Source organism: Rhinatrema bivittatum, chromosome 4, assembly GCF_901001135.1.
Source record: "Rhinatrema bivittatum chromosome 4, aRhiBiv1.1, whole genome shotgun sequence".
NCBI classification, from domain to species: domain Eukaryota; kingdom Metazoa; phylum Chordata; class Amphibia; order Gymnophiona; family Rhinatrematidae; genus Rhinatrema; species Rhinatrema bivittatum.
The window spans coordinates 72,133,297-72,155,867 of NC_042618.1; the positions used below are offsets into that span (position 1 = coordinate 72,133,297).

Below are 22,571 nucleotides of genomic sequence, written 5' to 3' on the forward strand. Positions count from 1 at the left end.
TCCTTCTACTTAGACCATGGCTTCCCAAACCTGTCGTGACCCCACAGCCAGTCAGATTTTCAGGATATCTACAAAGATATTGCATGGGATAAATTTTTCATGTACTAAGAAGTCAATTTTCAAAGGATATTGAAACCTAACTTTAGAAATTAGGAGTCTAAATTGGCGCTTTTGAAAATTTACTAAGGTTGATTTCCTAAATTTAGGCTCTTCGTTTTTAATAGGCACCTAAAATTAGGATCCTAAGAATTGGATGCTATAGGGTGGAGTTTGGGTAGGGAAACAAAGTTTAGAGTTTAGCATAAGAACTAGGCATCTGATTTAGGATCCTAAATCAGGGCAAATGAATAGCATCCCTAAATTTTAGGAATCTAAATTTATGTGAATCTTTAGCAGAAACTTAGACCCCTAAGTTCATTTGAAAATGGTCCTTAATTTATGAACCCAGCTTAGGTGCCTAAATTCACATTTTTTTGAACAACGGCCTCTGAGTTTCCAATGCATGCAGATTTATCTCTTACATATTCATTATGGATATCCTGACAACCCATCTGCTTATGGGGGTCCCAGGACAGGTTTGAGAAACGTTAGATGGAAAATGGAGGGAGAAGCTAAGAACATAAGAAGTTGCCATACCGGTTCAGACCGAGAGGCCATCAAGCCCAGCATCCTGTTTCCAACCGTGGCCAATCCAGGCTACAAGTACCTGGCAAGTACACAAAAACTAAGTCTATCCCATGCTACTGATGCCAGTAATAAGCAGTGGCCATTCCCTAAGTCAGCTTGATTAATAATAGTTAATGGACTTCTCCTCCAAGAACTAATCCACACCTTTCTTAAACCCAGCTAAGTACACTGGGGGCACTGCCATCATCAGAATGCCTCCAGTCATCACACTGCCTTATGCAGAGCACAAATAGCTGAAGACGTGGAGGACTTGGCTTTAAGAACAAGTAAACATCTCTTATTCAAACAAGGAAGGATGTGAAAACTGTCCATGGGCCTAGTTTATTCTAATGCTTTTCAGCATTACCCTTTTGAAAATTACCTGAACCTCATCCAATATGGGTCACTTTCATTAGCATAACCTGCTCTGCCCCTTCCCCTACACATCTGGATCCAATAGGCAAATGTTGGGGGGGGGGGGGGGTTATCATGTCTCCTGATGGATGGACAGACAGGTGGAGGGAACCAATTCCAAGCTCTGTTTATACGTGTTAAAAAGTGCTAACAAATTACAAAAAAATTAGGAAACATAAAAACAGATGAGCTAGCATTAAGGGCAAACAAAGGAAAACCAAAGCCATCAAGCAGGCAAGTTGCTATTGGGGGAAAAGCAGGCAACTTTTTCTGAACTGTAGAAAACTGATTCTGATTTATTACAGCAAACTTTCCTTCTGCATTTTGTAAAGAAAAAATTCTTTACATAGTCCATCTGAAAATAATTATTAGTTACAGGAACTAATTGGTGTAAAGTGGGGCATTGTTGGGAAAACACACTTCATTTCTTCCCACAAGAAAGCTTTCGACTGACTGCAAGTCTGATGCCAAATTTTGGGCAGGCCTTTTGTCTGATGGCTTGAGCTTCCTTGAAGGCCATCTGGATATGGAGGCCTGCCTTCCCGCATTTGGCATCTGTCTTTTTAAAGAATGCACCCCCAGGAGACACCCATGCTCCGATGTCTCGCTCCCACATGGATTGTGTAGCTGAGACAACCCATGCCGCATTTCGGTTTAACTGGTAATCCATCATATGGAGAAACTCTGAATTACAGTAGGCTGGCTCCCAGTTTCTAAATATTCCATAGGCAACATGTTGCTTATTGTCCTTGGAGCATAGTTCACTAAGAACATGTGTACCCTGTTTGAATATTAGTATCTGATTTCTTCTGTGACATGATGTATTCTACATACAGTCCAAGCCATGTGTTATAAGGAGAGTATAATGTCCCACAAAGTTCAGTATTGGCTTCACTTTAAATGCGATATCACCAGTAAATTGATGTAAGGTGTTTGTACCTTCCCCGTCCCCGCCTCGACACAGTCTCCCTGGCGAAACACGGCCCGGGTCGGGGGTCACCCTTTCTGGTGAACAATATTGATGTGACTGCCTGAATAAACTTATTGCATGCGAACAACTAAAATTATGATCCCTGAACTTTGTGGGACCTTGTATTCTCCTTACAACACACGGCTTGGATTGTATATCGATTTTATGGCTGTTGGTTTACTCCATATTTTGGATTTTGTTTGATTTATTCTATGCCTTTCATTTCATAAGAATAAAAATGGCTTTTGCACTTTGCAGTGGTTTGTGAGGTCTTGGGGGCCCATTCATCAATGCAGTGAAACAGATCAAGTGAAGTTTGGTGCGAGGTGGCAGGCTTTGTTAAAGATGGATACCCTAAGAAAGGCAGCCCGATGAGTTTCGCGCAGGACTGCAATATGATTCTTATAATGTGCTCCATTCCAGCTGGTGGTGCACATTAGCTAGTAGTAGGTCCTTGGCCCACACTGATGGTGGAATACAGAACTGGGAACTAGGTGGTTCCATGTGGAACAGGAGGATATTTCTGCCTTCCTTGAAACTTTTATTATTCTTTTCAGGGTTCAATAGTTGTGGGAATCGATTATGACTGTCAAGAAAAAATGGTTTACTGGACAGATGTTGCTGGTCGCACAATCAATCGAGCAAGTCTGGAGCCAGGCGCTGAGCCAGAAACGGTCATTAGCTCAGGTAAACTCTACTTCCCAGTTAACTTTCAAACTTCTGACTGGAAATGGGTTTGCTGGATTAGTTCAAGTGTCAGTGGTCCCAATGTCAGAAAATTATAGATAGTCTCAAGGGTCTTCCCTGGAGTACTGACATGATCGTGAGTCAGAAGTGAACTAAAAGCCCAGGGCCCTCCTCTCTTCATATCTGATGTGAATTTGAAGACACCTCCACTCCGGCTCTGTCTGGATGTGTGCCTGGGTGGGACGGTGTCCGGATTCTACTTTGTGACCCTGATGGGCGAAATATTCCTCTGCTGCTAAAACGTATAGCATGAGCAACTCCTGAGAAGCAAGTTGCTCGCTGTTTTGTTGTGTTCATAAATGATGAGGGGAGGATCATTTGAAAGTAAAGGAGGATTTTCTCAGCACACACACTTTCAGCGGGGTTACGAAAAGACGGCTTTCTCGGAGGCTTGCTTAGGTTGGGGGGAAGGGAAGAGGAAAATGGCACACACACATAGTTGATTTTCAAATGCGGGTGCCTGTCGACTGTCGGCAGAATAAATGGGCAGTAGGAATGGGTGCCATTCGTATGCACATGTGTCCGTGGCTGATTTTCAGAGGGGAAACAACGTGGGCAGTGTCCTTGCATGAAGCTAGTAGCCAACAGCCTGTGGAAAATTGCCCGCCCAAAGCCTTTCTCTTTCAGGCTTTCTAAATCAAATGGCTAAGGGTTAACCTGAGAGGCCCTGCACTGTTGTGTCATTTCTGTGAAAATGAATTGCTAGGGGTCTCTGTCTCCTAGTCAAGTCTGTGCCTTCCTCTGCCTTGGTGAGAATCCTTTCTTTACTCACGCAATGGCTGCTGGGTAGAAATGGGTGGTTCAGCTTTGTGTTTTTACCTCACAGTGCAGAGAGCATTACTTCAGCATTATATCTACTCCGAGCACTATAGTCAGGGTCCCTGGTCTCCTGTGAGCCCATGACCACAAAATCCATCCCTTCCCACAGAAGTCTCTATTACCTGCAGGAGACTTGGAGTTGGAGTATTGATAGCAGTGGAAGTGTCAATGACAGCGGCCCTCCTATCTCTCTCCTCTCTGCACCAATCCCAGCTTGTTGGAGAGTGCAGTGGGCAGTGTGGCACCTTGGAACACGTCTTCCTCCCCTGCTGTTGACCTGAAGCATGACAGTGACCCCAAGCAGCACAGGAAGAGGAGGATGTAGTGTGAGACAACGCGCTACCACCGTCTCCTACAGCCAAGCCTGAATGGGAGCATAAGTGAAGGGACTGGAGGGAGGAGAAGGAAATCGGGAAGGAGGGACAAGAATGAGAGAATCAGAGTAACTGTAGGAGGTGAGATTGGAGGGAGTACAGGGAGAGAGTGATGGGAAAAGAGGAGCTGTGAGGTGTGCATAAGGGGATTGAAATTGTTTTTCATGCACTTTGTCTTGTTGTAGATACTTTGAAAATGTATACAAACATGCCACACAATTGCCACAAAATTTTCCATCTCTTTCCACAATATCTATCTATCAGCTTCTGCAGGAAACTGGGGACCTATGAGTGCCTTATGGACCTCTTCATCTGCACTTTCTTTGCAAACCTTGATCTTCCTTGTCCTTTTGTAGGGTTGATGAGCACAGAAGGACTCGCTATTGACTACCTCCGTAGGACAATGTTTTGGACAGACAGTGGTTTCGACAAAATTGAAAGCGCCAAACTTGATGGTTCTGAACGGAAGGTTCTCTTTGATACCGACCTTGTAAATCCCCGGGCCATCACCGTGGATGCTTCTCGAGGGTAAACTGTACTTTTCCTGTTTCTACTAAGCTCATACCTTCCAGGTTTGTTGATGGGTTAACTTTCACTCTCTTAATCAACTTTAAATCAGTCTGGCAGTTGTTTATGAAGAAGCTGAGGACTAAAGAAATATGGGAAGTGGGGAGTTGCTGAACTGTGCAATACAGATCTCGCAGAACTATGTAGCAAAATCTTATAGAGTAGTAACTAGGTGGTCAATATTCAGCCACTATCCAGCTGAACAAGTGATTCAGATAAACATATCCAGCTAACTTGTCTGGGATATTTAACAGCATGGCCATGCCACCGACTAAATCCAGAAATTGAAGACTTAGCCAGAAATGTTTATCTGGCTAACGTTAGACTTGCTCAGTAGCAGGTCTAACTTATTCCACCATCTTTTCTGGATAAGGGTGAATATCACCACTTATCTTGCCAAGCCAGAATCGTAGCTCCTCTCTGGAGTGCCCCCATCCCAACCACCACTTAGCAGGATAACTATTTAGCAGGACAAGCAGAATATCAGTCCTCACATATGGGTGACATCATCTGATGGAGCCCATCATGGAACTTTGATCTCAAAGATTCTAGAGCTTGCAACATGTTCTACTGAGCATGTGCAACTGTAGTCATCTCTCTGCCCACTAGGCAGAGCCCTTCAGTCTTTCTTTTTCCATGGAGCCATGTGGTTGCAGTGTCAGCTTGCTCTCTCCTCACAGCTACTGCTGTGACAATTCTGGAGCTGCAGCAGCTGTTTTTTCTAACAGAGCCTTCTGTTTCCTTTTTTTCCTTCCTACCTTATGATATTTGGGGGGGGGGGGGGAGTTTCTCCCTTTTCTCTTTTTCAAGCCTCTGTGGCAGCTGCATGGCGGGCCTAGTGCACTGTGTGGCCCAGCACAGCTTGTTTTCTTCTCCGTAATAAATAATGCTGTCTTCTCCTCTACTTGTCTGCTTTTGTGCCTTTGTCAGGTGCCTTGTGAGACTGGCATTATGCAGTCCGTATGTGGTCCGAGTAGGCCTCTGAGCCTGGGAACTTGTCTGAGTTTCCTTCCAGGCAGGAGTTCCTTGAAGTTTCATCTGACCATTGAGCATTAACAGAGGCTCAGATGATGAAGGAATCAAGGACAGGACCATTCCTGTGGGGAGGAGAGCTTATGCTCCCCTCACTCCTGGGAACTAGTCTCCATGAACCGAAGGTAACCTACATCTCTGGTGCCCTGGATGACATAACCTCCCCTTCTGCTTGTCAACTTGCTCAGAAGGTGCAGTCTTCTTGGCAGAGAGGGTGAGCATGAGCCTGGGCAATCCGCTTTGCTGCTGCACTATAGATGCCATGCCCAGAATCTGTTGCACATACATATCCGTGTCAGAACACCGATACTCACTGGCTGGAGCATTGTGGATGCCATCAAGAACCATGGATGCCTCAGACGCCCCATGGCTACCCTCATCAGTGTTGAGTGCCATGGAGGCCATCAGGCACCCTCAACACCATCAAGCGCAGGTGGCACCATGGATGCCACTGGGCACCGTTGAAGTCATGAGTGCCATGGATGCCATTGAGTGCTGGGAGTACCGTGGGCAAAGTCGATGCTGTTGAGTGCCATGGATACCAGATGCCATTGTGTACTCCGAGCAAGGGTGACGTAGAGTGCTGTGGGCATCGTCAACATAGCCTAGTACTATTAGTGCCAGGGGTGCCGTGGAGGCAAACGCCATGGGTGCTGTTATTGTAGATGGGCACCAGAAGTGCTGTTGAAACTGAGAGCCACTGCTGCCATGCATACCATGACTGTGGTGGGACATTGAGGGTGCCTTTGACACCATCAAGCACTGTGGGCACCATGGGGGCAACCCCGTCAAAGAGCACCTCCAAGTGACATAGGGTGATGGCATCAATGCGCTTGAGGTGCTTTTGACATTGTGGACTTCAAGGGCATTCTCGAGACAGTGGAGGATGCAGGCGGGGTTGACACCGACAGGAGACGCTACAACTCCAAGTGCCATGGTCGCCACCGGCCACTACCAACACTGTGAACACTATGGATGGCATTATTGCCATTGATGCCATTCCTGTGGTGGTGGTGGTGGGTGCCCTCATGTGTCTGGCACCATGAGGTCCTATGTGACACCAAAGGGAAATGCGCCATCACATTTTGTTCGATGGTTTGCTCTTTCACAGTGCACAGCTGCCAGTACCAGTGGTTTTCTGGCCGGTCCAGGCTGTGGCATGGAGCTATGCCCATGGGTGCTACAATACTGAGCATGTACATGCTGCCATTGGTGCAACGGAGTGCTGCTGCATGGGTGCAAGGCATTGCAGTTGCAGCATGCAGATTTGGTGCTGGAGTGACACTGTTACTCTGTGCCCCCTGCTGTGTGTTTTCTCTTGCACGACATCACATGTTTTTGCACTGCAGTCGCTGGTGCATTGGGATGTCTTTGCAGAGAATGTGCTCCTATTCACTCTGCTTTTGGGGTGGATTCCAAAGCAGTATTTTTGGGTTTCTTTCCCCATGGAGAAGAGGTAGACATTTACGGGCCCCCCTCCTGTTTTGGCTTACGTTTGGGATCCCCTTTTGGCAAAGCTTCTAGGGCGAAGTCCCTTGCAGGTTCGTTGCTCGAGCTGGAGCCTCAATTCCCGTGAATCAGTTCAACTCCTTGCAGGTTCCTTTAGGGGAGCTGGGGGGTTGGAGGGAGGAAGACAGCAGGAGTCAACTGGACTGTTTCGCTGGCATCCCTAAACTTAGTTGTTGGAGTGACCTTGCTGTCCAACTAGGTGGCCACTAGTGCCTGGTTATGTCGCCGAGAGAACCTCATGGGTCATTGACTGTGCCCCTCCCTTACAAGAAGTGGGAGGGGATTTCCGGGGTCAGGACGACCCGGTTCATGTTGCACTCTCCCTCTCGTTCGTGGAAGGGTGTGCGGGCTGTTGGCTTTCCTGAGGAACCCCACTAATCCCTACCTTCGGCAGGCAAGGTACCACTACCAACTCACGTTCCCCTTAGGTTGAGCCCTCGGGTACCAGGGCTGGCTGGACTTACGTGGGGTCTCTGCGGTCATTTTCCAGGCACAGGTCAAGGCAGGCGGCGATACTCATGATCAGTGTTCAAGCAAAGGTCAAGACAAGTCTCAGTTCGAGAAGCAGGATGAATCAGGAACTCAGGCAACCACAGGAGACTTAGGAAGCACAGGAAAATATCAGGAACCACAAGAAAATCAGGAATCTCAGGAACAATAGAAACCTCAGGATCCCCAGGAGTAAGGAAAAGCCAGGCGTTAGGGAAATGTCGTTGCCAAGGCACTAGCAGAGTGTAGGGACCATCCTTATAGTTCCTGCACTGTGATGTCATTGAATAGAACCACGAGGCTAGGAGATGCTGGCCCTTTAATTTAAAAGTAAACAGAGCGCGCACCTAGAAAGCCGGGAAGACTGCGGTGCTGAGAAACCCCCAGCGAAAACGGCAGAGTGCTGACCGCACTCACTGCTCTGACTTGCGCCCAGCAACGTCCACCCCGCGGCCAGACCCCAGACGCAAGCTCAAAGCCCCCGGATGCAATCCCAAAGCCTGACGGGAGCCTGACGGCAGGGCCCTGAATGCATGCACTGCCCCGACTGCATGGACAGCAATGGCCGTGCCGTGGGCAGGCCCCGGACACAACCCTGAAGCTCAGGTAAGGGCGTCCGACCTGCGCAACATGCAGGTGCTGAATATTAGAATCAAAATAAGAACCTTATTCAGAAAGTGCTTTTCCCTATTCTGCACTATTTGCACTATTCTGCACTATTGAATAGGGCCTTAAATGGTTTGCAGTTAGTGATTGGCCCTGTTATAACCAGTACAAGTTGCTAACCAGCATTATCCTCTTTCATTTCATGGTTCAGCAAGAGGTTTATCCACCTCCTTAATTTGGTAGCAAAATGATTATTAATGGCATTTTTACATAAATACTTCTTTTGAAGAATTTTCCAACCAGTTTAGGACATCCTGTTATTTCAATAAGAACAATGAGATGGTTTCCTTTTTATTTTAGTGAGATTAGTGCTAAATTTTTCACAGATGAATGCAGCCCGTCTAGCAATTCCGATTCACCAGGCATGAATGCAGTCTGGCTGATATTTCCTTTTAAGATAACTTCTAACAAGATAACGATCTATTCTATGAGGAAAGAATTAATGGAGGGTCTGTGACTTTTTTCTTTTGCTTTAGACTCTGGCTGCAGCTTTGTTTAAAGTTTGCTCCTTTTTATGACTTCCCTCCCTTCCCCCCAAACCCCCTGCAGCAACCTGTACTGGACAGATTGGAATCGTGAAGCTCCTAAAATTGAAACCTCCTTTATTGATGGATCAAACAGAAGAATTTTGGTGAATGACGAAATTGGACTACCCAACGGCTTAACTTTTGACCCTTTGTCTAAACAGATCTGCTGGGCAGATGCAGGTATGCTAACTTTATTCTCTAAACATTCGGGTGACAGGGCATCCTTAGAGAAACACCATTACTCTCCTTAGAGGATAATCTCTGTCTTGTGGTCACATCATGATTTCAGTATCTGCTGACTGAATGTTATGTTGATGTTTGTTTCTTTTTAGGATATATGATAGTTTATTTTCTCTATTTTTGGAACTATATTTATTGTCTTACATTGTATGTTTTATTTGCTATGTTTAATGTGTTTATGATGTAATGATGAAAAGTTGTAATGACATTATGATGCTATAATGATGATGTGATTATTCTTGTTGCAACTTGCTTTGATCAGGTAAGTGGAAAAGCATGAGCTAAAGTAAAGGCTATTTTACATCAAATAATGCAAAGCTAATAGGGCTTATGAATTTTGGGTTAAACCCAACTTCTTCCCAACTCGGGGTATTTGGGCATTGGCATTTTTCAAGATTTAAAAGTGAATTTTAAAAGCTGGGCGTGTGCCAAAATTGGGAGATGGGCGCATGTAGGACACCAGCATGTCCACCCGATTTTAAAAGCCACCAACCTGCGTGCACAAGTCCCGATGCATGAATATCTCGCATCATTGAAAAAAGGACGGAATTTGGGCGGGGCGTGGGCAATCCAGGGTGGGGCCAAGAGATGCGCACACAAGTGTCTATGCACCTGGGCTTGCATCCCAAGTGTATTTGAGCTCAAATTTATTTCTGCTGTGGAGGAGGTGTGAGTCTTAATAAAACTATTTCCAGGCAGCTATGAAGTGTTTGAGGGGTCTGGGATACATGAGGGGAGTGCAGGCTTAAGGAACCAGGGGGGGTTAGGAGGACCTAGCTGTAGACTGGGCAAATTGGTGGACAAACTGGTAAAACTGGGCACGGTGTGTAAAACTCCCTCACTTCTGAGTCTCAAACCTGACGTTACGCGGCTGTGTATGTGCAAGCTTAAAATTAGGAGCACACATCCACAAGCCAAGGCTATTTTCTAATGTGCGCGTGTCTGGCCCCAAGCCCACCAGCACACGGATATGTGCGCCTGCGTGCCCGTTTGAAACTTACCATCTCAATAGAGAAAAACCGTTCAGAACGTGGATCTCCATTTGCAGCAGCTGGAGGCCGGCAGTGGCAGAAAGGCAGCCATGCTGCCACCAATTGACATCCACGGCAGAAGGGTGCAGCAGCACGGGGGCCCGGGACTGACCCACACAGAAAAGGAAGCAACAGGGTTAGGCCAGCACTGGAGGAAGAGGAGGAGGGAGCTAACAAATATCTGTTTGGGATCTTTAACTCGTAATTTATTATTTATTTTAATTTGCTGAGTTTTTGAAAAGGAGTTTTAAAAGTGGCTTGAATCTAAAGGAGGTTTTTGGTTTTTTTTTTTACTTCCTTCCCTCTGTACCCCTCGGGTCTGCGTTTCCTAAATATTTACATAAGAACATAACATGAGACATACCATACTGGGTCAGACCAAGGGTCCATCAAGCCCAGCATCCTGTTTCCAACAGTGGCCAATCCAAGTCATAAGTAGCTGGCAAGTACCCAAACATTAGATAGATCCCAAGTTACTATTCCTTATTGATTAATAGTAGTTTATGTGCTTCTCCTCTAGGAACTTATCCAAACCTTTTTTAAACTCAGTTACACTAACTGCTGTAACCACACCCCCTGGCAATGAATTCCAGAGCTTAATTATGCGTTGAGTGAAAAAGAATTTTCTCCGATTTGTTTTAAATGAGCTACTTGCTAACTTCATGGAGTGCCCCCTAGTCCTTTTATTGTCTGAGAGTGTAAATAACCAATTTACATTTACCTGTTCAAATCCTTTCAGATTTTGTAGACCTTTATCATATTCCCCCCCCCCCTCTCAGCTGTCTCTTCTCCAAGCTGAATAGCCCTAACCTCTTTAGTCTTTCCTCATAGGGGAGCTGTTCCATTCCCTTTAACATTTTGGTCGCTCTTCTCTGTACTTTCTCCAGGTCAACTATATCTTTTTGAGATGCGGCGACCAGAATTGCACACAGTATTCAAGCTGCGGTCTCACCCTGAAGCGATATAGAGGCATTATGACTTTCAAAGTTTTATTCTCCATTTCCTTCCTAATAATTCCTAATATTCTGTTTGCTTTTTTGACTGCCACAGCACACTGAGCGATGATTTCAATGTATTATTCACTAGGATGCCTAGATCCTCTTTCCTGGGTGGTAACTCCCAAGATAGAACCTAACATCATTTAACTATAGTAAGGGTTATTTTTCCCTATATTTGTCACCTTGCACTTTTCCACATTAAATTTCATCTACCATTTGGATGACCAATCTTCCATCCTGACAAGGTCCTCCTGCAGTTTATCACAATCCGCTTGAGATTTAACTACTCTAAATTTGCGATTGACACATATTATACAATCACCTCACTCGTTGTACCCCTTTCTAGATCATTTATAAATATATTAAAAAGCACCAGTCCAAATACAGATCCCTGAGGCACTCCACTGTTTACCTTTTTCCACTGTGAAAACAGACCATTTAATCCTACTCTCTTTTTCCTGTCTTTAACCAATTTGCAATTCACAATATATTCCGGCGTGAACCCTTGGACTGAGGTAGAGTTGGCGCAACCTGCAGGGAGGAGCCCTGCAGGTCCCCACTGTCGGCTGGATGAAGCAGAGGCCCAACTGGAGTTTCACCACATTCCCCTTAAGTTGAGCCCTTGGGTGCAGGAGCCAGCTGGACTTGGGCGTTGGCCTCTGTGGAGATGAAGATCTGGCGAGTAGATGGAGTTACAGGCCAGGGTCTAGTGCAGGAGGAATACAGGCGGAGAGTTGTCCAGGCCATCATCAGTAGTAGGTGGAGTTCAACAGGGTCAGGGTCCAGGCTGTGGTCAGTGGCAGGTGGAGTTCAAGCAGCATCTTGAATCAGGCCAAGGTCAAACCAGAGACAAGGGTAGGTAGGAAGAGAGGCAAGGACAGCACAGGTAAGGAGGAGCAGATACTGAAGAACTAAAGATGACAGAAACTGAAGACTGACCACAGATGACAAGACGAGATAGAAGACCAAGATCAGGAACTCAGGAACAATGACTGAAGCATAGGAATGAAGAGCTGGATCACAGGAACACAGGAAAGCAGAGCCAATGCACACTTCAGAGACATTGACCTATTGCCGAGGCGTGAGTTGCTAGGAGCAAGGCCCTTTTAAGGGCTGTGGGCAGTGACATTAGAATTGGGCACCTCGGGGGATTTTCCACCACGGACCCTTTAAATCCTGGCCAGACACGTGCGCACACAGAGTAGAGGTGCAAAGTGGAGTTGGTGGCGTCCTGTTGCAGGCTGCATCGGGCCTGCAGGAGCGAGGTGATTGGCCATATTATGGTTTGGGTGGTGTTCATTGGCATCAGGGCTGGAGATAAGAACGGATGTCTGCAGCCCAGTGCCACGGACCGCCGAGCGCAACATTACCTCCCTTCTTAAACTCCCTCCGCGAAGGTCTTGCCTTCCTGGGGTGTGCAGCATGAAACTCCTTTAAGAAATTTGGGTCTAGAATATTGGAGGAGGGTTCCCAAGTATTCTCCTCAGGACTGTACCCCTAGCAAGAGATGAGCTACTCGCATTTGTTGCTCCATGTGGAATCCAAGATTTCATTTACCTAGTATACAGTGTTATCTTCCGAGGACACGTCTTGAGGCTCAGGTGGCCTTCTTGAGGGCCAAGCGAGGACTAAGGATTTCAGCAGTGATACGTGAAACACGTTATGAATGCCAATGTAGGAGGTAGGCATAGTTGGTAAGCCACGGGTCCAAGTTGGCATATGATGTAAATGGTCCAGTGTACTGAGGAACAAGTCACATGGAAGGCATTCAAAGTCAGATGTGATGTGTACTTAACCACAACTTCTTTCCAGGTGTCAATTGTGGAGTGGGTCTTCGATGAATATTAATGGATTTCTTGACCTTTTTGGCTGGCTTTTGGAGCATCTCATTGGTGTGGTCCAGAGGTCCTGGAGTTCCTGAGCAGACAGCTGGGCTGCAGGTGAGGGAACCACTAAAGAAAGTGGCAGAGGAGGCAAGGGTTGCTCCCCGTAGACTATGTGGAAAGGTGAGGAGCTCATGGCCATACAGGCATGACAGTTGTGCAAGAACTCTGCCCAAGGCAGAAGAGGTGCCCAGTTGTCCTGGCATTCATTAGCATAGGCTCTGAGGAAGGTCTTGAGGTGTGATTAGTCTGTTTGGATGGTCATTTCCCTGGGAGTGGTATGCTGTTGTGAAATCCAGGTTAATGCCGAATTTCTTGTACAGTAAGTGCCATTATCTGGCCATGAATAGGGCACCTCTGTCTGACACAATGTATTTAGGTAGCTCATACAGCCGGAAGATATGTTGAATGAAGAGACGAGACAACTCTGGAGCTGAAGGAAAACCAGGGAGTGCCAGGGCCAGCTGGATTTAGGCATAAGCCTCTGCAGAGGTGAAGATTCGATGAATATATGGAGCTGCAGGCCAGGGTCTAGCACTGTAGGAAAACAGGCAGAGAGGTGTCTGAGCAGTAGTCAGTGGCAGGTGGAGTTCAAGCAGAGTCAGCATCCAGGCAGTGGTCAGTGGCAGGCAGTGTTGACAGAGTCAGTATCCAGGTAGTGGACAGTGATGGGTGCAGTTCAAGCAGCGTCGTGATTTAGGCCAAGGTCAAACCAGAGACAGAGGGCAGGCAGAATGGAGGCAAGGACAGCAGACACTGAAGAACTGAAGACCAGAACAGGAGGAAAACAGGAACTGAAGACTGACCACAGATGACAAGACGAGAAAGAAGACCAAGACCAGGAACTCAGGACAAGGACTAGAGCACAGAAACAATGAACTAGAACACAGGAACGAAAATCTGGATCACAGGAACACTGAGGCAATGCACACTTCAGAGAAGTCAATCTATTGCCGAGGTCTGGGTTGCTGGGAATGAGGCCCTTTTCAGCGCTTTGGGCAGTGATGTCAGGATTGGGCATCACAGAGCCCTTTAAATCCGGGCTCAGAATAGAGTCGGCGGAGTTGAGGCTGCAGGAGCACAATTCTTGGCCGTGACTTGGCTTGGGCAGTCTTCCTCAACATCAGGGCTGGAGATAAGACTGGCGGTCCCGTGCCAAGGACTGCCGAGTCCAACACAATATTGCCCACTCAAATTTAAGTAATAATTTAAGAATTATCAAATTAGTCACAATAATAAAAATGAATCCTTATAGACATGTATTAACATAAAATATTATATTTAGTGGAACTGGTGCTTTATTCCTAAGGTGTACCATCTGGAGGCTTAAGTCTTGTCCAATCTGCCTTCATATATTCACAATAAAAAAGGAGCCAACTCATTTGAAAGAGGAATTGCCTAAGTTTAAAAAAAACCTTCCTAACTGTGCTGCATCCAGAATATCTACCCACCTCCCACAGAGGAGTCAGAAACCAAGGAATAAATGGATTACAGTAGGCTCTGGAAGAAAAAGGCTCTGTGGAAAAAGACAACCCACTCTCTCCAACGATACCCTTACAAAATGAATTTTCTGCATTGGAAAAAGAAGATGCTCCAGCAATGGAAACTGAAGTGGTATATGAAAGGAAAGAAGATAGTCAGTGCACACAGAAACCACATAGCACTATCCAGTGTTATCACAGAAAGCGCCTTGTGCTTAGAGACTTGGTCATCAGAGGCACTCATTTGGGAACTCATTTTGAGGAGGACACAATAGTTAAATTGTTTCCAGGATCCTCAACTGGTAGAAGTGCAAAGCAGACAATCAGTGCAATTAAAGAACAAAGTAAAGACTGATGTTATCATCCATCTGGGGACCAATGACCTTACTAGAAACAGCATCCAAGCAGTACAGAGAGATTTCCATATGTTGGGGAAGCAGAATGAATATCGACAGCATTATGTGGCTCAAAACTTGATGTAGACAAGCATTATGTGGCTCAAAACTTGATGTAGACAAAAGTTTGGTTATACTGGGGGCTGGGGCCATGTAAGGAACAGTAAAAGGCTATACAGTAAGAAAGGCCTACATCTGTCCATGGCAGAAAAAAGGATCCTAAGCAAGAAATTCAGATGATATGGCAAAAAGGTGGCAAAAGGAAGTTGGAATGTTACCCCCACAAATACAGGAAATGGTGGAGACATTAACAAAAAGAATCAGCTCCATAGTCCAGAAAAGGTGACCAAGGAGAGCCAAAAGCCAAGTGAGAAAAGCTTTAACCACAAATGCTCATAGCCTGGGCAATCAAATTCCAGACCTGCAGGCCCTAATGGTGGAGGCGGACTCGAATATGGTTGTTGATATTCTTTGTGAATATCTGTCATTAAATCTCCATCCATTTCTCCTCTGTGCAATGGGGGTTTGTATATTACACCAGTTTAAATAGATGAGCCATTCTCTTTTTCCAGCTTAACCCCCAGTGCCTTCTCCTTACCTCATAAGCCCTGTAATTCTGTTGCTTTAATATTATTTTTTTATATATATATATTGCCACTCCTCCCTTCTTTCCTACCCTGACCTTCCAGAATAGATTATAACCCAGTATAACTGTATCCCAGTCATGGTGTTCTCCATGTACCATGTCTCCTTGTCATCCACTACATCCAAGTCAGCCTCTTCCAGGACTGTCTCTAGATTTGGGACTTTTTTCCCTATACTTTGAGCATTAGTGGACTTAGCGTTCCAGTTCTTACTCATTTCCCCCCCCCCCATTTCTGTAAAAATGTTTAATGTTTACCTGAGAACAAATACCAGAGATGGCATTCTAAGACTGAAAGGTGGCAAGGAGTGGAGAAAGAGGAGGAAAAAGCAGAACGATTAAACAAATATTTCAGTTCGGTGCTCACTAAAGAAGACCTTGGAGAAGGACCATTGCTGGTTGGCAAGATGGAAGTGGAGAAGAGGCAGCCCCAATTATTGAATAGAAAGTTTGGTGGAACTAACACAACTGAAAGAGGATATGGCAATGGGGCAGGATGAGAGACATCCCAGTAGATTAGGGGAGCTTAGAGAAATGCTGGCAGATCCACTGAAGAACCTGCTCAATAGATCCTTGGAGACTGGAGTGGTGCTGCAAGATTGGAGAAGAGCAGTTGTGATCTCCCACTTCACAAAAATGGTAGCAGGGAGGAGGCTGGAAACTATAGGCCAGTTAGCTGTACCTTGGTGATGGGGAAAATTAATAGACTCTCCTAAAGGAAAGGATAATGAACTCTATTATCCCATGGGTTGCAGGATCTGAGACAACATGATTTTACCAAAAGGTGGTCATGTCAAATAAATCTAATTGACTTTATGATTGGATGACCAGAGAATTAGATTGAGGAAGAGCGCTCAATGTAGTTTACTTGGATTTTTGATATGGTCCTCCTGCAGGAGGCTCATTAATAAAATGTGAAACTTGGAAATGGATCCTAAGATGATGGAATGGAATACAAATTGGCTAACTGTCCAATGTAAGTGAGTAGTGGTAAATGGAACCTTCTTTGAAAGAAGAGTGATAAGTGGAATTCCTCAAGGATCAGTTCTGGGACCAGTCATGTTCAGTATCTTAATGGGATTAGAAGGGAAAGTTTGTCTTTTTGCAGATGACAGTAAGATCTGCAACAGAGATGACACACCTGGAGTAGAGAAAATGAGAAGTGATCTAAGAAAGTTTCAAGGTTTGGCAGCTGGGATTCAGTGCCAAGACGTGCAGAGTCATGCATTTGGGGTACGGGATGAGTGGGAGGGAGGGTGAATTGCTGTGCATAGACCAGGGGAGAGACCTCAGGGTGATAGTGTCCAACGATCTAACGGTAGAGAGGCAATGTGACAAGGCAGTGGATAAGGCCAGAGATATGATGGGTTGCACAGAGAGAGGCATAACCAGCAAGCAGGAAGGAGGTGGTGAAAATGCTTCTGTATAGGCAATTGGTGAGACCTTACCTGGAGTCACGTGTTTAGTTCTGGAGACCGTATCTAAAAAAGGATAAGGACAGGATAGAAGCAGGCCAGAGAAAGACAACCAAAATGGAAGACTTTACAAGAGGAGACTGGAGGACCTAAATATGTATATCCTGGAGGAGAAGAGAGGCAGGGGAGATATAATATAGACTTTTAAATACCTGATAGGAATTAATGATGCACAAAAATCAAACCTTTTACGATGGAATGAAAATTGTAAAACTAGGGGTTTTGATATGAAACTCCAAGGGGGAAGACAGGAACAATGTCAGGAAATATTTCATCATGGAAAGGGTGGAGGTTGCGTGGAATGCCCTTCCAGAAGAAGCCGTGGAAGACAAGAACAGTAATGGGAATTCAAAAGGGCATGGGACAAACACAGAGAATGGCTAAAGAATGGAAATGGAAGAAATTGGGCAACCTCTGTTACACCTAAAGTCAACATTTGCTCTTGGGATTATCTGCACAGAGCAACAGTTACTACTCTTATTTGTGCATAGGTTTTCTTGTTCCCCGCCCAGACTGAATCGGAGAGGGGGTGTAAGAAATGCCAACACATTAATTAACAGAAGGCCTAGGGGTAACCTGCCCAGAGTGGTAGTTACTACCCTAAGCAGGTTACTGGGCAGACTGGATGGACTGTTCTGGTCTTTATCTGCCATCATTTGCTACATTTCTGTGTTAAACTGGAGGAAGAGGCAGCTGGCCTGGATAGCAGGAGACTTTGGCCTGCTGCTGCCCAGGAGCCTCAGTAAGAAGCAGGTGGAGGAAGAAAGAGAGAGAGGGGAAATGAGTATATACAAAGGAGAGATGGTGGATGGGGGGTGACAGAGATGTGGTCGGCAGGGTTGGGATACGGGAGATGCCATAGTAGGGGTAGGGGAGAGACAGATCAAGATGGAGGCATTGTGAGGGAGAGAGAAACTGGAGATGAAGGAGAGGGAATGAGAGACTGGAGAACAGATGCTTTTCCTCTTCTCTGCTGGACCTGCAGGAATGGGAGAGACAAGAGATAAGCTCTGGTGTAAGAATAAAGGAAGTGCGAGAGAGAAAAAAGGAATAAAATAAAAATAGAACAGAGAAAAAAATCCCAAAATAATAAATATAATTCTAATATACACATAAAGGTTAAAAACCTCCCTTTTATTTTAAAACTGGGAAGATTTTTCAGTAAAATTTAAGTAATTCATATTCCCAAATCTATAGATTTTAAAACCAAAAAATAATATAGGCATTCAGTTTAAAGATTAAAAACCTGATTTCACCCCTGAATTAAGAAAATATTTCCCAGAAATCTTCCACAGCCTAGTTATGAAGGATTTTAACATTTTTATTTTAAGTAACACTTCATCGTAGCCATGTTAAAAGTTAGCTTTTTCAGAGTGCTCTCCGCTGGTGTATCCTACTGCTTTGTCACTGTGGTTTCGTTGGGGGGACCTGAGGGGGTAAGTCCATACCAGTATCTTGGACTTCCTTTCACTCTCCTGGGCAGGAACCACCAGATAATGAAGCTGCCGATCTCCCCTCCCCTCCAATACACTCTTAACAGGCCTGGGGGTACTCAGTTTTAGGTGGGTTACTTCTGAAAAGACTTGCCTGAGAGGAAGAGCTGGCAAAGAGACCAACATGTTTGCTTACAAGCTTCTCTTCCCTTCCCATGATTACAGCATCTAAAGCCCCAGAGCTCAGAGCTGTATAGCTTCCGCAGAGACAGCTTCTAAAGCTGGAATGTCACGGTGGGAATCTTTTTTTAAAAAATGCATTATTTTATTTTCGTAGTGGGAAAAGGGCTAAGTTTATGAGGGGGCTGCGCTAACTGCAGTTCATCTCCTTCAGCTAGGCAGAACCAGCTTGTGCGCAGGTCCTGGATTCATTTTGGCTCACGAAGTACAAAGTGTGAATTAGGACCATTGTCCTAGATTTCAGTATATGCCAGAAATGTAAACACCAGCAGAAAAAGGAACCTGGCTGTAATCAATGAAAGTGACAGCATATGTTAGCTACCTTTAAAAAAATAAATAAATAAATAAAAGGAAGCTAATATTGTTGCTTTGAAATGTATGTGTGTCTTAGGAGATATCTTTGCTTGTAAGGTAATGAGAAAAGGACCCAACCCTTTGAATATAATCTATTGCCTGTCTTGTTTAATTTTAAAGGAACCAAGAAGCTGGAGTGCATATTGTCTAATGGAGCTGGAAGACATGCGATACAAGATAACTTGAATTATCCCTTCAGTGTTGTCGCTTACTCCACTCACTTCTACCATACAGATTGGAGACGGTAGGGCCTATAACCAATAGATAGCCATCAGTACCCAACACATGCTGACAAGAGTGGTTTTAGCTTAAATTAATTCAGAAATCCAAGGGAACAGTAGAGGATGGGACACTGGAAAGGACCTTGAGGTAGTCATATCTGATGATCTCTAGGTTGCAAAACAGTACAATAAAAGTGGTATCCAGGGCTAGTGGAATGTTATGGTGCATAGGGAAATTAAGTTTGCTTACCATAATGTTCTCTGTAGACAGCAGGATGAATTAGTCCTGACAATGTGGGTGACTTCATCTAACAGTGACAAACTCTTCTCTCTAAGCTCACAGAGCTTTTTGCTCTTATGTGGGAATTTCTGCACAGGCATTGCCTTGTGAGCCCCCCTCCCCCGGTCGATTTTAGAACTAAGTCTAGCTAAGTAGTTGACTCTCCAGGGAGGCAGGCAGGCATTTAGCATGGCTAATTCATCCTGCTGTGTTGTGGTTCTCTGAAAATAGATGCTTAAAGCAATAGGTGTAGAGAAAACAAACTTCTTTTATTAAAATGCTACAAAATAATATAAGGTATACTATGGATAGGCAGCATGATTTTACTGATAGCAAGACTATAGGATTTTTACACTTGTTTCATCCACCCCTAAACTAGATTACATAATAATTGCCGACATTTTCTATGATTGATTTCTATTAAAACAAATAATCTGAATGGACATATGGTAAATTGCTCTTAGCTTCCATGCTAATTATTCTCGCCTCATATGTAGATTAGGTTATCTATGACTTGCAATTAGATGGAATGTCAACTGGCCTCGTATCTGTTCAAAAATGTTCTATAACCTTGTAGTTCAGCATCTTTTATCTAGGAAAACAAGTACAAGGCTGAGATTATAATGGTATTAGTACTTATAAAATTGTTTATGATCAAAAACTTAGGAGAACAAGAATAATGACGATTTCATGTGTGACATGTCAAAAAATGTTTCACTGCTTCTTCACCACTTTCATGTCTGTGATGGGGGCTTGTAAGCACCACAACAGCTGTCTATGGAGAAGATTTACAGTAGGCAAACTAGCTTCTCGTTAAAAAGCAGGGCTGAATTAGCCATGACACATGGGGAGTCCCAAACTGAGGATTACAGTGGAGCATTTACTGAATAAGCAATGCGGACCCACCATGGAGAGTGAACTACTAAATGAAAAGACTATGCAAAACTGCTCATCTAAATTTACTGTCACTTTTTGATAAATTGTCCAGACAGTAATAGGATGTGAAGGTGTGCACAGAAGATCAAGTTGCAGCTTTACAGATGTCCTCAATTGGTACTGCTCAGAAATGAGCCACTGATGTGGCCATGGCTGTCATTTGATAAGCTTTGATAAAGTCTAAGTTCTGGATGACTACTAGGGCATAACAGTACAGTCTGCTTTGCCCAGTCAGTTAGGTGCTTAAGAGACAATAGCTGTAAGGCCTGATGATGTGGCTGAGCTCTTTTACAGTCTAAGGAATAAAGGGCCTTTTCACTATCATGTGCATATGGTCTTGAAAAGAATGCAGATAAGCATGGCTTGATTAATATGAAAAGCAGATACCACCATTGGTAGGAACTTTGGGTGCATGTGCAGCACTGCTCTATTGTGGAAGAAATTGCTTATAAGAAGAGGAATGAACTAAAGCCTGGAGTTCACTGTCTCTTCTGGCTGAGGTGATTGCGACTAGAAATAATACTTTCCATGTGAAAGATTTGAAAGAAACAGACTCAAATAGTTCATTCAGGTCCTATGGAATCAGTAGTTTGACAATTGGAGGTTTAGTATGCCATAAGCTTTCATGAATTTGGATACCAACAGATGAGGGGAGATTGGCCTATCTTCAATTTGAAAATAGTAGGCTGCTATGGCACCGCGATACTGAGACCTGAAGAAGACAGAGAGAGCCAGTACTTAAGCAAGTCTTTTGGTTCACATGTAAATAGGTCCAAGGAAGTCTGTTGATAACAGAATGCGAACCATTTCCATTTAAATCCATAAGCTGCTCTAATAGATGGCTTCCTGGCAGACGCTACTATATCTTCAACCTCTTTGGGTAAGGAAAAGTGGGCAATCTGCACGCATTCAACATCCATGCTGAAAGGTGGAAGGAGGAAAGGTTCGGATGATTATAGATGTCTTTCCTTTTGAACTAGTAAGGATGGATCGCAGGGGTGCTGGACAGCTGTACCAGGTATACAAAGCAAACCCATCTGAGCCATGCTAGAGCAATAAGAATCAGACAGGCCTAGTCCTTGAGTACTTTTTGCACCGTTCTGGCAATCAGTAGAATCGGTGGAAAAACATACGAGATCTACATTTCAGTTGAGCAGAATATATCTTGAGTGGATCTGAGTTTACTGGGAAGAATGGAGCTAAATCTTTCCACTTTTCTGTTTTCTTCTGATACAAAGAAGTTGATTGCAGGAAGTCCCCATAGACTGGTCAGTCTCTTGGCAGCCAATTGTTGCAGGTACCATTCATATAGGTGAAATGATCTGCTAACATGTTGGAAATCCCTGGAACAGATGTGGCTTGTAGGATAGCTTGATATTTGCATGCTCATTCTCATATCTTTATTGCCTGTGGCAGAGAGACCATAGCCCTGTTTCATCTTGTTTGTTGACATAGAACATGACTACCCAGTTGTCAGTTTGAATGAGATAGCTCTTCCCCTTGAGCAGATGCATGAAAGTTGACAAAGCGTATCTGATTGCTCAATGTTCTAGAAGATCTGAAATTGTCTTTCTATTAAGAACAAAGTCCCTTGGGTTTGGAAGAAGCCTATGTGGGCTCCCCATTCTTTCGTAGACGCTTCTGTCACCAGTACTGCTTGGTGAGGAAGCAAACTAAGTGGTGCCCCCTTTTTGAAAGATGAAGAGTTGTAGGCAGCAGCAGCAAAGCTTCTGTTTAATTTCCTGCAAGACATCCATAGAGTCTATCAAGGATTAAGTTGATTTTTCCCAATGGGAGCAGAGGCCCCTTTTAGGAGTTGCATGTAAGTGCCGGTCAGTGAAACTGCCGCTGCCATGTATCCCAGAATGACTAGAACAATTGTTCCCAAACCTGCCCGGGGGACGCTCAGCCAGTCAGGTTTTCAGGATATCCACAATGAATAAGCATGAGATACGTTTGCATGCATTGCTTCCATAGCATGCAAATTTTATCTCATGCATATTCATTGTGGATATCCTGAAAATCCGACTAGCTGGAGGTCTCCAGGACAGGTTTGGGAACCTATGGACTAGAATATCACTGGTTGTTGTCTGATCTGATCTGGCTGTTTGTCTGATCTGAAGAGTTTTTGTTTGGTCAGATGGAACGAAAGCTCTCTCTTGCAAGGAATCTATCCATGCT

The 22,571-nt window shown here is 44.6% G+C and overlaps 1 protein-coding gene across 1 annotated transcript in view; it reads left to right on the top strand.

The window, feature by feature from the left end:
- Positions 1-22,571, top strand: part of NID2 (nidogen 2) — a 117,240-nt gene that overhangs the window by 86,909 nt on the left and 7,760 nt on the right. The window contains exons 16-19 of the mRNA XM_029598330.1: positions 2,608-2,737; positions 4,347-4,518; positions 8,803-8,960; positions 19,074-19,197. Of these exons, the coding sequence (XP_029454190.1) occupies positions 2,608-2,737; positions 4,347-4,518; positions 8,803-8,960; positions 19,074-19,197 (584 nt within the window). The remainder of the gene's footprint in view (positions 1-2,607; positions 2,738-4,346; positions 4,519-8,802; positions 8,961-19,073; positions 19,198-22,571) is intronic.